The 13,809-nt window shown below is 46.5% G+C and overlaps 1 protein-coding gene across 1 annotated transcript in view; it reads right to left on the minus strand.

Moving 5' to 3' along the window:
* Nucleotides 1-2,423: 2,423 nt before the first annotated feature.
* The window catches only part of LOC146808904 (phospholipase A2 inhibitor and Ly6/PLAUR domain-containing protein-like), a 158,238-nt gene continuing 146,852 nt past the window's right edge, over nt 2,424-13,809 (minus strand). Inside the window, exon 5 of the mRNA XM_085614798.1 lies at nt 2,424-2,554. Coding sequence (XP_085470924.1) covers nt 2,424-2,554 — 131 coding nt within the window. The remainder of the gene's footprint in view (nt 2,555-13,809) is intronic.

Genomic DNA, 13,809 nt, shown 5'->3' on the forward strand with positions numbered 1-13,809 from the left:
AGCTTAATAGTTCTGTCAAGTCAAAATATTTTGTGCCTGGGAGGGACTAGTAGGTCAAGGATAGGAGTGGAGGACCAGTTTAGCCAGGTTTCCATGAGGATTACAAAATCAAGCTCCTTTGTTAGGATGAAACCATAGTTATCGGGTGCATGTTTACTAGCTAATTTGCTGTTGAGAAGACGCATTTCAGTTGGCTAGTAGAATGGCTGGTGGCAGTCCGAGGGATGTTAATGCACTTGAAGTTATCACTATTTATACATCTATGATTGTGAGTGGGTTCTCTTGAATGGGTTGGATTTGACCCGGGTAGGTCTTGTTAGTGTCTATTGGGTTGGTATAAGAGAGGAGTAGGTCGCGGATGTCGCTGTTAGATAAATCAGCCTTCATTCTCCTTGGACGAGAGGAGGCATTGGGGAAGCATATCGTTTTTGAGTTAGGATGAAAGGTGTGCGGGCCTTGAGCAAGATATAAGCCTGTTTGGGAGCTGGACTGGTTCCCCAGGGTACTAGTGGGTCTATGCATTGGTAGACGCTCGAAAGTGAAGCTTGTCAATTTCTAGACTTTGTCCATGAGTTGGTTCATGCAGATAGAGAACTCATCAAGGCGTGCTGCCCAGTCTATGTGGTGACAGTTGGTTAAGGGTTGTAGTGTGAGTTCCGGTAGAGGGGAGAGGCCATGTGGGAGATATGGTTGAGCAGAGGAAGCATTATCACAGTCATGGGGTCTAAGTGAGTCAGGGAGGTCTTTTAGAGGACCTGCTTGTGTGGAGAAGGGAGCTGGGGAGGGAGGGTAGGATTGCATATGGGCTGCAAGTATGACGTGGGCAATAAGAGGTTGATCAAGTTGGGGGGTATAGGTTCTGAGGTTAGTAGGTTCCAGGCATCAGGAGGGGCTTAAGGCATGTTTGGGAGAGCTTTGCATGATAGTTCCATGGGAGGGAGATAGAGCAAATGAGCAGGACAAGGTTCAAGGTGAGGGACTCATAATTTGCCCGCATAGAGGTCGTGGAGTTTATGTAAGTGTAAGGTAACTAACCATTTGATTCATAGGCCCTGCTGGGGATGAGGACTCTGGCGTTGCTAAGTCAGAAGAGTGGGTGGGGTAGAGATTGCATGAGGTATGGGAGGCTGAGAGATGTTATAGTCACCCAGGACGTTTGGTGTGTAGTCAGAGTGCCATCATGGTAAGCCTGGTGATTGAAGGGGGGCTGTGGACTCTTATTGTTCACTGCTTTCTTGAGGAAAGGGTAACTAACCATTTGATTCATAGGCCCTGCTGGGGATGAGGACTCTGGCGTTGCTAAGTCAGAAGAGTGGGTGGGGTAGAGATTGCATGAGGTATGGGAGGCTGAGAGATGTTATAGTCACCCAGGACGTTTGGTGTGTAGTCAGAGTGCCATCATGGTAAGCCTGGTGATTGAAGGGGGGCTGTGGACTCTTATTGTTCACTGCTTTCTTGAGGAAAGGGAAGATCTTACCCAAAACTAAAAACATTGCTAAATTGTCATTCGAAACTTGTATTAGGATAATATTGTGGTTGTATAGGGATATGGTAATGTTTTCATTGAAGAAGGGCGAGGACGAGGGCAATACAGATTGTTAGAGGCCATATGTAGTTTTTCTGGTGTCAGTCATACACAGCACGGAATAGAAGCAGTAGCGGCCCGTGGAAGGAGTTCTGCGGGGTGGTGAGGCGGGGCCAGAGAGGGGCAGGGTGGGGGGTAGTAAACTCTGGGTCACGGCTGAGTAATGTAAATAAATAAATAAATAAAACAAATTTAATTGTGCGCGCTGAAACGCATTTCTCTGATGTACAGTGCGTTTCTATAGCCTAGTCTGCTGGTTATGAGTGCGTGGGTGACTGTCTTGCTTGACTCAGGGGGGGTCCATTTGAAGGTCTTGGAGGATGCAGAGGGTGTTGTGCAATACTAAAATACCTTAGTAAGTTTTGACTAATCATATAAATGCTCATGTTATCTGTCTCCTTATTGCTCTTCAAAGTTCACCACTCAGGGCTGTATCCTTGCTACAAAAATTCCATCTCCTCTTTGTCTGCCCTCTCTGTACTGTCAAACTCTACCATCCACATCACTCCATTTCGTCTCTATAAGTGACATACATGTATACATACATATATTAACTACTCAAGGCTTCAATGTGCCTACAGGTGGAACCCAACCTAAAGGCAAAGCTGGCCCAATGGAGGTGGGATTGGCCCACACACAGCATGGTGTTTTACAGTGTGCCTCACTTTGGCCGAAACATTTGTAGCCAGGATGGTGGTAAGGAGATGTAGTTAGTTCAAATTGTGGTCCTGTTTGTAAAACCTAACTCTCGGCATCAGATGGTTCGAGTGGCCATAGTGAATTATTGATGATGCTATCAATGATTAACAAGGAGGGATTGTAGACCTCTAGGGCCATTTTAAACTTTATTGGACTGAAAACACTTTAATTTAACACGATATCCTTGAGGTGCTATTTTGTTGAGAATTCCAACATCACAGGCATCCTTGGTAGCACACCCTCTCATGCTGTACCTTTTCAGCGACTTATCTGAAAGAGAAAGACAGCACACTTCAGTTTCCCATCCTCTAGTTTACTTTATAAATTGGTAAAACTGTAGAACTCTGCATAATATGCATTGTTTGTTTGGGTGAGACATTGTGTGAGTATGAAAAGCTTTGCATCAAATAACTTACATGTTTGATGATAGAACTGAGCCCTTTTTACACAAAAAGGCACCAAACAATTGTCTTATTTCTGTTCATTTATGATACTAAGAACTTAATAAGAGAACATAGCGGCACATGTATCATTTGAAATTGCAGAGGCAAAGGGGCAGATTCTGCGAATCTGCCCCTTTGCGACCGCAATTTTTGCATCGTCCCAAATTCAAAAATCGCTATTTAAGTAATCGCTAAATTAGCAATTACTTAAATTGCGATTGCATTTAGGGAATTGCAAATTGCGATTCCCTAAATGCAATGCGACCATAAAAAAACCATACGATTTCGCAATTAATAAATCATCAATTCAAACTTGATGGTAATTTGTGAGAACTTTGAAAAATGCACAAAAGTGCATTTCTCAAGGTTCTATGTTGCACACATACATTCCCTTTCGGCATGCGTGTGCAAGAGGTATATAAATTGCAATTTCAGGGGTACATCAAAGTGTCCTTTTGGGACACTTCCACCCTTGAAATTGCATGCGCAATTTGGAAGTACCTATTTGGTACACGAAAATTGCACATGCAATTGCCATCGATTCATATGGGCCTCCAGGTCCATAGGAATGAATGGGAAGCAATTCCTTATTTGTGTTTCGCAATTTGCGAGTCGCAAATGAGGAATGTGTAGTAATCACACTTTTTTTGCTATTCCAACATGCATAAGCATTTGCAATTCCTAAATTGCAATTTCATAACATTCGCAGTTTAGGAATCGCAAATGCATACTTTGATGTATGTGCCCCATATTGGGCTATTGACTGCACTTGGTGAGAACCTCATACCCATGTGGGTAAATTGCTCAGAGCAAAAAAAACACATTTCTAGAATGAACACTTTTGGTGCCATAAGTCACTTCAATATTATATTATTTGTTCATTATGAGTTTATTGTACTGCATTCTACATTCTTAAAACCTTCAAGCTGACACGTTTCGCTTGGTGTTTAGATTGATCTAATAAGCTTTCTGAAGGCTGAATTGGGCAATAAAACATGAAACCAAAAGTTGAAACAAATAAAGAACCTCAAGTTCCTCTTACATTTTCTCAGGTATGCAGTAAGTATATTAGTGGAATTAGGGCATCATGTGCTTGACTAACAATACATTTTAAGAGCTTAACCCTCCACCACAATAAGGGCCATATGTAGATAAATTATATTTACCGATTCATAAATACCGAATTTTACCGATTTGGTATTTATGAATCGGTAAATAGTATGTAGGTAAACAATCGGTAATTATTACCGATTCGGTAAATATCAGTATTTATGAATAGGTATTTACCGAATCGGTAATAATGCATCCCTTCCCATTCATTCCTATGGGCCTGGAGGCCCATAGGAATGAATGGGAAGCCATTTACTATTAACGATTCAGTAAATACCGAATCGGTAATAGGGGAAGCATATTCATGGGTGGCAGGGTGTCACATTGACACCCTGTTGCACCCCTGATTCGTGCATGTGTGCACATGTGGCGCACATACATGCCCTAAGGGCATGTATGTCTGCCACATGGCACTTTTAAATCAGCCAAATATAGCTTTTTGAAAGGTATTCGTTATTAATCATCAACCTGTAGTTGGTGATAAATACCGAATCCTTACTACTGAAATTCACTCACTTGAGTGCTCCCTACATATGATTTAAGGATTCGGTAATTTACCGAATCTGTATTTTACCGATTCGGTATTTTACCGATCCCTTACCGATTCGGTAAATTACCGAATCCTTAAATCATGCCTCCTACATCTCAAATGCCTAAATACCGGTCGGTAACGGGATATTTACCGATTTTCGGCCGTTACCGACCGGTATTTAGCTACCTACATATGGCCCTTAGTGAGGACTGGTGCTCAAGCGCAAAGCAGCCAGTACAATGAGATATAAGGATAGCAGTAATGTATATTTTAGTAAAAAGAAGGCAGGCACTTAGAGGGGTAATCACTTGATACGTGGATATCAAAGCATAATCTTTTATAAATGGGTTGTAATATCATGCTGTGGCTGTTGGTGCTAGCATTTACTAAACCATTGTACATATGGGGGGGTCAACAACGTGTTATCTTTTTTAGTACATAGTATGAAGCAAATCTTGGGGAGATCCACTTTGGCTTAACAGGCATTCAAAAATAATAGGAAGAACATCTAACACCAGTCTACAGATGACTACATATTTGCCACACCCAGGTAGTCCATGCCACATCTGTTCCTACTGGCTTGAAAATTGTACAAGTGCAGGCCCTTGTTCTGATTGGGAGAATGCTTTGTCAATATGACTCTTCAACAACATGCTCTTTCAACAATTCTGATTGGGCATTCTTTTAACCAATTAGAAACATTTTCATAAAGGTAATACCATTTGATCTGGCTACTAGTGTTTTTCTGTGTTTGGGTGCAAAACCTGCATTCCCGGCCTATCTCTAGTCTGTTCTTGGGGCGTATTTTTAAGCAGTTTTATACATTCTGATCTTGGTTCACAAGGAGGGTTCTTCAAGAGCACCACACTGCATTACATATATATATATTTGTCTTGTAGGGAAACATGATGTAAAGATCTGGATTTGAGGTATCTAGTTGCAGAATAGGTTCAGAAAAGAGAAGCCAAGTAACTGTCAGTGGTGAGGCTGTATATGGCCCAAAACATAAGATGCTTAATAACCAACACTTGCTCATAGGCAGCCTGTAAAGGAGAGGACGATGGACAGAAATGCGAGTTTTCCTGCTCAGCCCCAGAATAAGACGAGTGGCCGCACTCTAGTTAAATTGTAGTTTTTAGAGGAGATAGCCGACAATCCTAAAAAAAGAGAATTTCAATAGTCCAACCTAGCGACGATGAAGGCCAGAAATAGTTTTTTTCTGGAGCGTCCCTCCAAGAACTGAGGGGCATATCAGCAAGGGCCGGCGATAATTATCGCTAAGCGCACTTAGCGCTAGGATAATTATCGCCGGCTATCGCTGCTTTCTATTGCGGAGATAGCGTGCTATCAGCAGCGCTTGTCTCCAAAGCGATAGGAATGCAAGCGTTAGCTGGAAATCAGTGTGATTATCGCTGAAAATTCAGCGATAATCGCACTGTGACCGGCAATACCTTGCTGATAGGGCAAGTTGGTCTTAGCCAAGTAATCCACCTTCCATTGGATTACATGGCTAAGTAAGAATTCAAGCAGGCGTAAGGAAAGTAGCGATAACTGTGGTTAGCGCTACTTTTCTTATCGCTATGCTTGTTAGCGATTCCCTTGATAATTGGAGAAATGTCGGTTAGCGACATTTCTCCAGTTATTTCGGGAAGGAAAGCTGGGCGTTCAGTAAACAGGCGCTAAGTCATGGATTCACGCGTTAGAGTGTCCATGCTGATAGGGCGATAAAATTATCGCCGCTTTTTGTCCGCTTTTGCCCCCGAGTAATTTTCCTGATTACTTTAAGCATAAAGAAGCAGGTGGTAAGCTTCTCAATATGTTCCACGAAAGAGTTTGTAATCAAAAATAACATAGAGAATTATTAGACAGCAACTTGCCTGAGGACAATAATTTGATAGAACCGCAAAACAAATCACCAGGCCCATAATCTCCCACCTATGCAATACAGTCAACATGATCCTGGAGAGATTAAAACAACTGCATTTTTATTGAGGGCAGGAGAGATCCAAAAACTGCATTTTTATTGAAGGCAGTGCATTTGTCACAATTTCAGATGATTTTGTGGAAACAATTGTTTTTCATTTCAATTGGCTGCAAGGGCTGTAGTGTTAAATTAGACCAGATTGAATATGCTACTTACCAGTATGCATCTGTTCTTGGCATGTAGGGCTGCTGACATTCATATCTGTGCATAGATCGCCGCCTAGTGTTGGGTCCGGATGTTTGCACGTTGTTGTCCTGGAAGAGTCTTCGAAGTATCCTGGGATAGGTGACGCCTCCCCTGGACTACAGTCCGCATGGGCATCCTCTCCATCCTCAGATTGTTTTTCGCCATTGTGGCAGTGATGGAGTAGATATAGAAAGTGATGACCATGCTTACAGTAATTCTGAGAGCTGCAGCTGCTACAGGCGCCGGGGAGGAGGGAGGCCGATATGAATGTCAGCAGCCCTACATGCCAAGAACAGATGCATACTGGTAAGTAGCATATTCAGTTCGAGGCATGTGGGCTGCTGAATTCATATCTGTGCATAGAATATATAGCAGTGCCCTCTTATTAGCGGCGGCTACCAGTGCCAGCTGCAGCGGTCTGAAAAAGAGTTTTGAGAACAGCCTGTCCTACAGCTGCCTGCTGTTTTGATTGCACATCTACACAATAGTGTTTGGTAAATGTATGTGTAGTGGACCAGGTGGCTGCTCTACATATGTCATGCAAAGGAATGTTTCCTAGGAAAGCCATTGAGGCCCCTAACTTACGTGTTGAGTGGGCTCGTGGGGGAATCGTTAAAGTGCGTTTAGCTTTTTGATAGCAAATTTGAATACATTTAACGATCCATCTGGCTATTCCTGCTTTGGAGATAGCGTTACCTTTGTGGTGTGGGGCAAAGGCAACGAAAAGTTGTTGTGTTTTCCTAAAGGGTTTGGTCCTGTCGATATAATACATGAGGGCCCTTTTGACATCTAGTGTATGGAGTGCCCTTTCTGCGACAGTTTGTGGGTTTTGGAAGAAAACGGGCAGTTCAATGGTTTGATTCATGTGGAACTGCGATACCACCTTTGGCATGAATTTGGGGTTGGTACGTAGTACGACCCTGTTGGCGTGAACCTGTATAAATGGCTCTTGAACGGTTAGTGCCTGGAGTTCACTAACTCTTCTCAAAGAAGTGATCGCTACTAGGAAAGCTACTTTCCAGGTAAGGAATTGAATCTCGCATGAGTGTAGAGGTTCAAAGGGCGGACCCATCAGGCGTGTGAGGACCAAGTTGAGGTTCCACATTGGAGCCGGTGGGTGGCTTGGTGGAATGACTCGTTTGAGTCCTTCCAAGAATGCTTTGATGGCAGGCACTCTGAATAGAGAGAGGTGCTGCCTGGTCTGCAGATAAGCTGATATTGCGGTCAAATGGACACGTATAGAGGTGTACGCCAGATTGCATCGGTATAATAGGTAACAAATAATGTTTTGGATGGATGCATCTAGCGGGTCAATGTCATTATTATTGCAATAAATGACGAACCTCTTCCATTTTGCCGCATAGCAAGCTCTGGTAGTGGGTCTCCTGGCCTCCTTAATGATGTCCATACAGTCAGGTGGCAGGTTTAGGTAGCCAAACTCTAGGACTTCAGGAGCCAGATTGCCAGGTTCAGCTGTTGCGGATCTGGGTGCTGAATCTCTCCATGGTTCTGCGTCAAATGCTCGGGTTTGACCCGCAGCCTTTGATGCGGCACCACAGAAAGGTGGTATACCACGGCTGGCGTGCCCACGTTGGAGCAACCAGGACGAGTGTCAGTGAGTGTTGACGCAGTTTGCGTGCCACCAGCGGTATCAGTGGTGCTGGGGGAAAAGCGTACGCAAATCTGCCAGACCAGTTCATCCATATCGCATTGCCCTGCGACTGCGGATGTGGGAACCTGGCGGCAAAGCTTTGGCATTTTGCGTTTTCGCTTGTCGCGAATAGGTCTATCTCTGGATGACCCCACTGCTGGTTGGAGTACTGATGGGTGTAACTCCCACTCGTGCATCTGGTGGCTGTGTCTGCTGAGCAGATCCGCCATCTGGTTGTCCTTGCCGGGGAGGTGTTCTGCCATGAGGAACATGTTCCTTTGAATGGCCCACTTCCACATGCTCTGAGACAACTGTGGAGAGTGTGTTCCTCCCTGCTTCTGTATGTAGTACATGGCAGTCATGTTGTCCGTCCGGATCAACACGACTTTGTTGCACAAGTGTACTTTGAATGCTTTCATAGCGAGGAAGATTGCCATCAGTTCTAGAAGGTTGATGTGCATCTTCTTTTGTTGTTGTGTCCATAGTCCCTGCACTGTGTAATGGAGTACATGAGCTCCCCATCCCTGGAGAGACGCGTCCGCCGTCAGTATTATCTGTGGGACAGGCTCTTGGAACGGTTGGCCCTTGCAAAGGTTTTGTGGATTCCACCAATGCAGAGAGTTGTATGCCCGACCGCTCACCAACACTAGGTCTTTCAACTGTCCTTGAGCCTGATTCCACTGACGTGCTAAGCACTCCTGAAGCGGGCGCATATGTAGTCTCGCGTGGGGGACTATGAAGATGCAGGAGGCCATCATGCCTATCAACTGCATGAACACTCGCGCGGGAAGGGAGTGTTGTGGTTTGAACTTTGAAATCAGCATTTGCATGCTGTTGATTCTCACCAAATTTGGCTGAGCTGTGGCCGCCAGAGTGTCTATAGTCGCACCTAGGTACTGTTGTACGTGTGCGGGCTGTAGATGGGATTTTGGGTAATTTAGTGAGAACCCCAGACTGTGAAGGAGGTGAATGGTGCGGGACATGTGGGTGGCACATTGCTGGGCTGACTTCGCTTGAACGAGCCAGTCGTCCAGGTAAGGGTAGACGTGTATGTGCTGCCTCCGTAGATGTGCCGCCACAGTAGCTAGGCACTTTGTAAACACCCTTGGTGCCGTTGTCACGCCGAAGGGAAGGACTTTGAATTGGTAGTGCTGCCCTTGAACAGTGAACCTGAGGTATTTTTTGTGTGATGGGTGAATGGGTATGTGGAAATACGCATCCTTGAGGTCCAGTGTGGCTAGAAAGTCTCCCTGCTTGAGCAGCGGGAGGACTTGCTGTAGAGTGAGCATGTGAAAATGCTCGGAAAGAATGTATCTGTTTAGGGGTCTCAGGTCTAATATAGGTCTGAGTGACCCGTCCTTTTTCGGTATTAAAAAGTACAGGGAGTACACCCCCGTACCTTGCTCGTGGACGGGTACGACCTCTATTGCGTCTTTTAGAAGCATACTTTGCACCTCCTGCTGTAAGAGCGTTAAGTGCTCTGAGGACATAGGACGGTTTTTTGGAGGTATTGTGGGTGGAGTGGAGGTTAGTTCTAGACAGTAACCGTATTTGACAATATCTTTGACCCACCTGTCCGTGGTGATGGAGTTCCACGTGGACAGGAACCTTTGTAGCCTTCCCCCGACAGGTGTTATGTGGTCGGGAGGAAGGGAGAGGGCGTCACTGCTTGTTCTTGGGGGAGGACCTGGTGTTGCCGTAGCCGCGTCCTCTGCCCTTTGTACTGGAGCCACGATATCCACCCCGGGTGTTTTTATCGTAGGTGGTTTGTGTATTACCCTTGTTGTATGTTTGCTGTGACCCCTGTCCTCTACCTGCTCCTCTATTACCGGGGCGACGAAAGGAGCCGCTCCGAAAGGACTGAGTCTGGAGAGCCCCCATGGACTTTGCAGTGTCCGTGTCCTTCTTTATTTTCTCTAGGGTGGTGTCAACCTCCGGGCCGAATAAATAGTCGGGGTTGACAGGCTGGTTGAGTATGTTGTTTTGCACCTCAGGTTTGAATCCGGAGATTCGTAACCATGCATGTCGTCGCAGCATGACGTTAGTGTTTATGGCCCTGGCAGCTGTGTCTGCGGCATCCAGCGCGCACTTGATGGATGCGTTTGTGAGGAGCTGTCCCTCCCTGATGAGGATCTCTGCACCTTCTCTGTATTGGTTAGGGAGATGTTGGATTAGTTGCTCTAATGTGTCGTAGTGCGCTCTATCGTAGCGAGCGAGGAGTGCTTGAGTATTGGCAATGCGCCATATGTTGGCTGCCTGGGCGGCAACCCGTTTGCCAGAGGTCTCCAACACCTTGGACTCTTTGTCCGGGGGAGGAGCGTCACCTGTTGTTTGTGAGTGTGCCCTCTTGCGAGCATTCGCAATGACAATGGAATCCAGAGGTAATTGGCCTCTGATGTAAGTACGGTCCCCAGGCGCTGATCTGTATTTCTTGTCGATCCTGGGGTTTATCACTCTTGCCCTGGTGGGTTCCTTGAAGATGTCCTTTGCTGGTTTGAGGACACCCTTCAACATGGGTAGGGTTTTTAAATTCCTTTCTGAGGATGCAAAAGTATCCATAAGAAAGTCGTCCTCGACGGTGTCCGAGTGAAGTTGCACCCCATGATTGGCCGCAGCACGTTCAATTAGAGCGCTGAACGCTGCTGTGTCCTCTGTGGGAGATGTTTTTGCTCCATAGAGTTGCGGGTCTTGTGCATCCATAGGTGCACCTGGGTCCACAGGGTCATCCCAAGTTTGATCAGGGTCCTGTTGGCCGTCAGGGTCCATGTCTCCGGGGTAGGGGACTTGGTCACCCATGTAGTCCACCAACGCATCCGTGTCGGAGTGTGTGGGAGAGAAGGATTGTGGATCCTGGTAGGGTGAGTGGAAAGGTTCGTAAAGAACTGGTTCTGAAGCCACAGGCAGCTTTCTTTTAAGTGGAATCCTGAAGGAGTCCAAAGCCGGCTCTGAAGTTATTTTCCGTTTGTGGATAATCATCCTGCCGGTGTCGGCGTCGATTATATGCGATGGAGACGTCTCCGCAGAGCGTTCGGCAGGCGTGATCGTGGTATGGGTCACCCGTGTCCTGAGTTGGAACAGTTTCGGGGCCGTGGATGGTGGCAGGCCAAAAGTAATGTTGGCTGGTGTCGAAGAGGCTGCTGGAGCTTTAATTGGTTCGGAGCCCGACGTGTCCTGGAGGACCATTTTCTTTTTGGTGCTTTGCGCCTGGAGCGCCCTTGAGTCTTTTGCACCGACCGGTTCTGTTGAGGCGGTCGTGGATTTTTTCGGCGCCGGTGGGTCATCGAGTCGAGGGGCGGGAATGGCCGTCGACTTCTTCGATGAGTGTGGCTTTGGTGTCGCCGTGGAAGCGGTGTGAGACGCAGCAGGCTGTTTGACCTTTGGGGTCGGAGTCGATTGCGTCGGTGCCGGGAGCCGAGCAGGTTTGGTGGTACCGAAGGCCTTCTTCCTCATGTCGACTCCGACGTCGGCCGCTTCGAGTTCGGCACCGAAGTCTCGTTTGGTGCGCTCGGTGCCGATGTGTTTTGCTGGCGTCGAAGGTGTGGAGGGCCTCGATCCGACCAGCGCCACTTTCGGTTTCGGTTTCAATTGAACCAATACAGCTTTCGGTTTCGGTTTTGAAGAAGGGAAACGAGCCGTTTTGGGCATTAATGGCTTCCGCTGAATGTCCGAGGCCGGGCCCGAGGGCGGGGCCGAAGAACTGCGGGATAGGTCTTGGGTAAGGCCCGAAGGCGATCCCTCGACCGGAGCCATAGACTGTTGCACTGGGCTTTCTTCAGTCTGAACGGGTAGGCCTTGCTCGTCACCGGAGCTACTCTCTTCGGCTCCTAAGGCCTCATTGTAGTCTCCTACCTCGGTGTCGTCTTCATCTCTGCGAAAGAGTGTTTCGTCGACGTCTTCCGATCCGGAGTCATGTTCGGAAACGGGACTGGAGGGTAGGTTCTCCACTTCTTCGACATCTTCGATCTCGGCGTTGAAGATGTCAGCCGGGGCCGGTGCCGCTTGCTGCGCCTCGAGTCTCGCCGCTCGTCGATTCCGTAGAGTCTTCTTGGATCGAAATCTGACACAGGCCATGCATGTAGATTCGTCGTGATCCGGTGAAAGGCATTTGTTGCACACCGGATGGACGTCGACGTGGGGATATTTCGCATTGCATACCGGACACCTCTTGAATGGTGTCCTCGATTCCATCGTTGATGTCAAATCGACGGTCGGGTAAGATGCGAAAGTTTGTTCTGGAAGTTAGTAAACTAACAAAGATACTATCGATACCGATCGAGAACAGTACCGACGCGAATTAAAGGCCTTTTGGCCTGAAAAAAGATTTTCCTAACTTGAGTCAAGATAGCACATCCGAACCCAATGGCGGAAAAAAACAATCTGAGGATGGAGAGGATGCCCATGCGCACTGTAGTCCAGGGGAGGAGTCACCTATCCCAGGATACTTCGAAGACTCTTCCAGGATAACAACGTGCAAACATCCGGACCCAACACTAGGCGGCGATCTATGCACAGATATGAATTCAGCAGCCCACATGCCTCGAACATTTTGTTTTATGCCACCTTGTAAATAATTCCTCTTTACATGCATCACTTAGCGCGAAAGGGGCATGCAATGAGTCTTGCTGTGATCGTTCCACTGCAACACCCATCGCTTTTGACACTGCCCCAGATTTACAAGGATATGTGAATCTGAGGCAGCGCCAAAAACAATTGCCATGCAAGAGCAGGCATTGGAATACAAAGTGAGGAGAAATACTTTTATTTCTCCTCCTTTATGCTTTTTCTATGTGTGCCGCATTCCCCAGCACACATAGAAAGTGTCTCCACATGTACATAAAAAATTGTGAGAAAGAGAACACAATGCATTGTCTGGTAACATCAGGTCATAGCAAATCCACTTACTTCTGATGCTTTGGTATGTTGGACAGAAAAATATAACATGCTCAGCCAACTCGGCCACTTGAGGGCAGAACAGGCAAATTTGGTTACAATCGCTAGATTGACAATTCCAATTGGCTTTAAAAGAACAAATAGGCAAGATCTCCATGCGGAATTTAACATTGAAAGGCTTTGCAAAGGGGAGTTCGACCTCACCCAAAAATGCTTCCAGCTCTTAATCTACTTTGAACTCTAAAAAAGAAACAGTAAGAGAACTGGCCCTAAGAGGGTATAGAGTTTGGTTGTCAGTATAATGACAATAGGTGCCTTTTAGCTCAGATTTAAAATTAACCCAGCATCTGCAGGGGAAAGCCAAAGATTCTTGTACCCAATCTGGCCCAGTCGATCTTTCATTGTCCGAAGCCAGGCAATCTTACAGGTCCTCCAGGGCCATATGAAATGTAATGAGCTCTGGGGTAGCTCAGAGTCTCAGTCAGTACAAAAGCAATCTAAACCCAGCTGTGTCATTGATGCGTCTAATGCCATAATGTAGACGAAGGGGTACAAGCAGAGTGCTAGCTGGTAAGCTACTTAGGTTCCTCATAAAGAGTGGCTCCTATTTCTTACTTTCGTATATTTCAAGGACTGAAATGACGGGGCCAAAAAAGAAGCCACTGCCAGCCCTCAAAATACCCCCACAATGTAGTTTGAGCTCATGCATCTGAAGATGGGGTAACTAAC

The sequence above is a fragment of the Triturus cristatus genome, chromosome 7, assembly GCF_964204655.1.
Source record: "Triturus cristatus chromosome 7, aTriCri1.1, whole genome shotgun sequence".
NCBI lineage: Eukaryota > Metazoa > Chordata > Amphibia > Caudata > Salamandridae > Triturus > Triturus cristatus.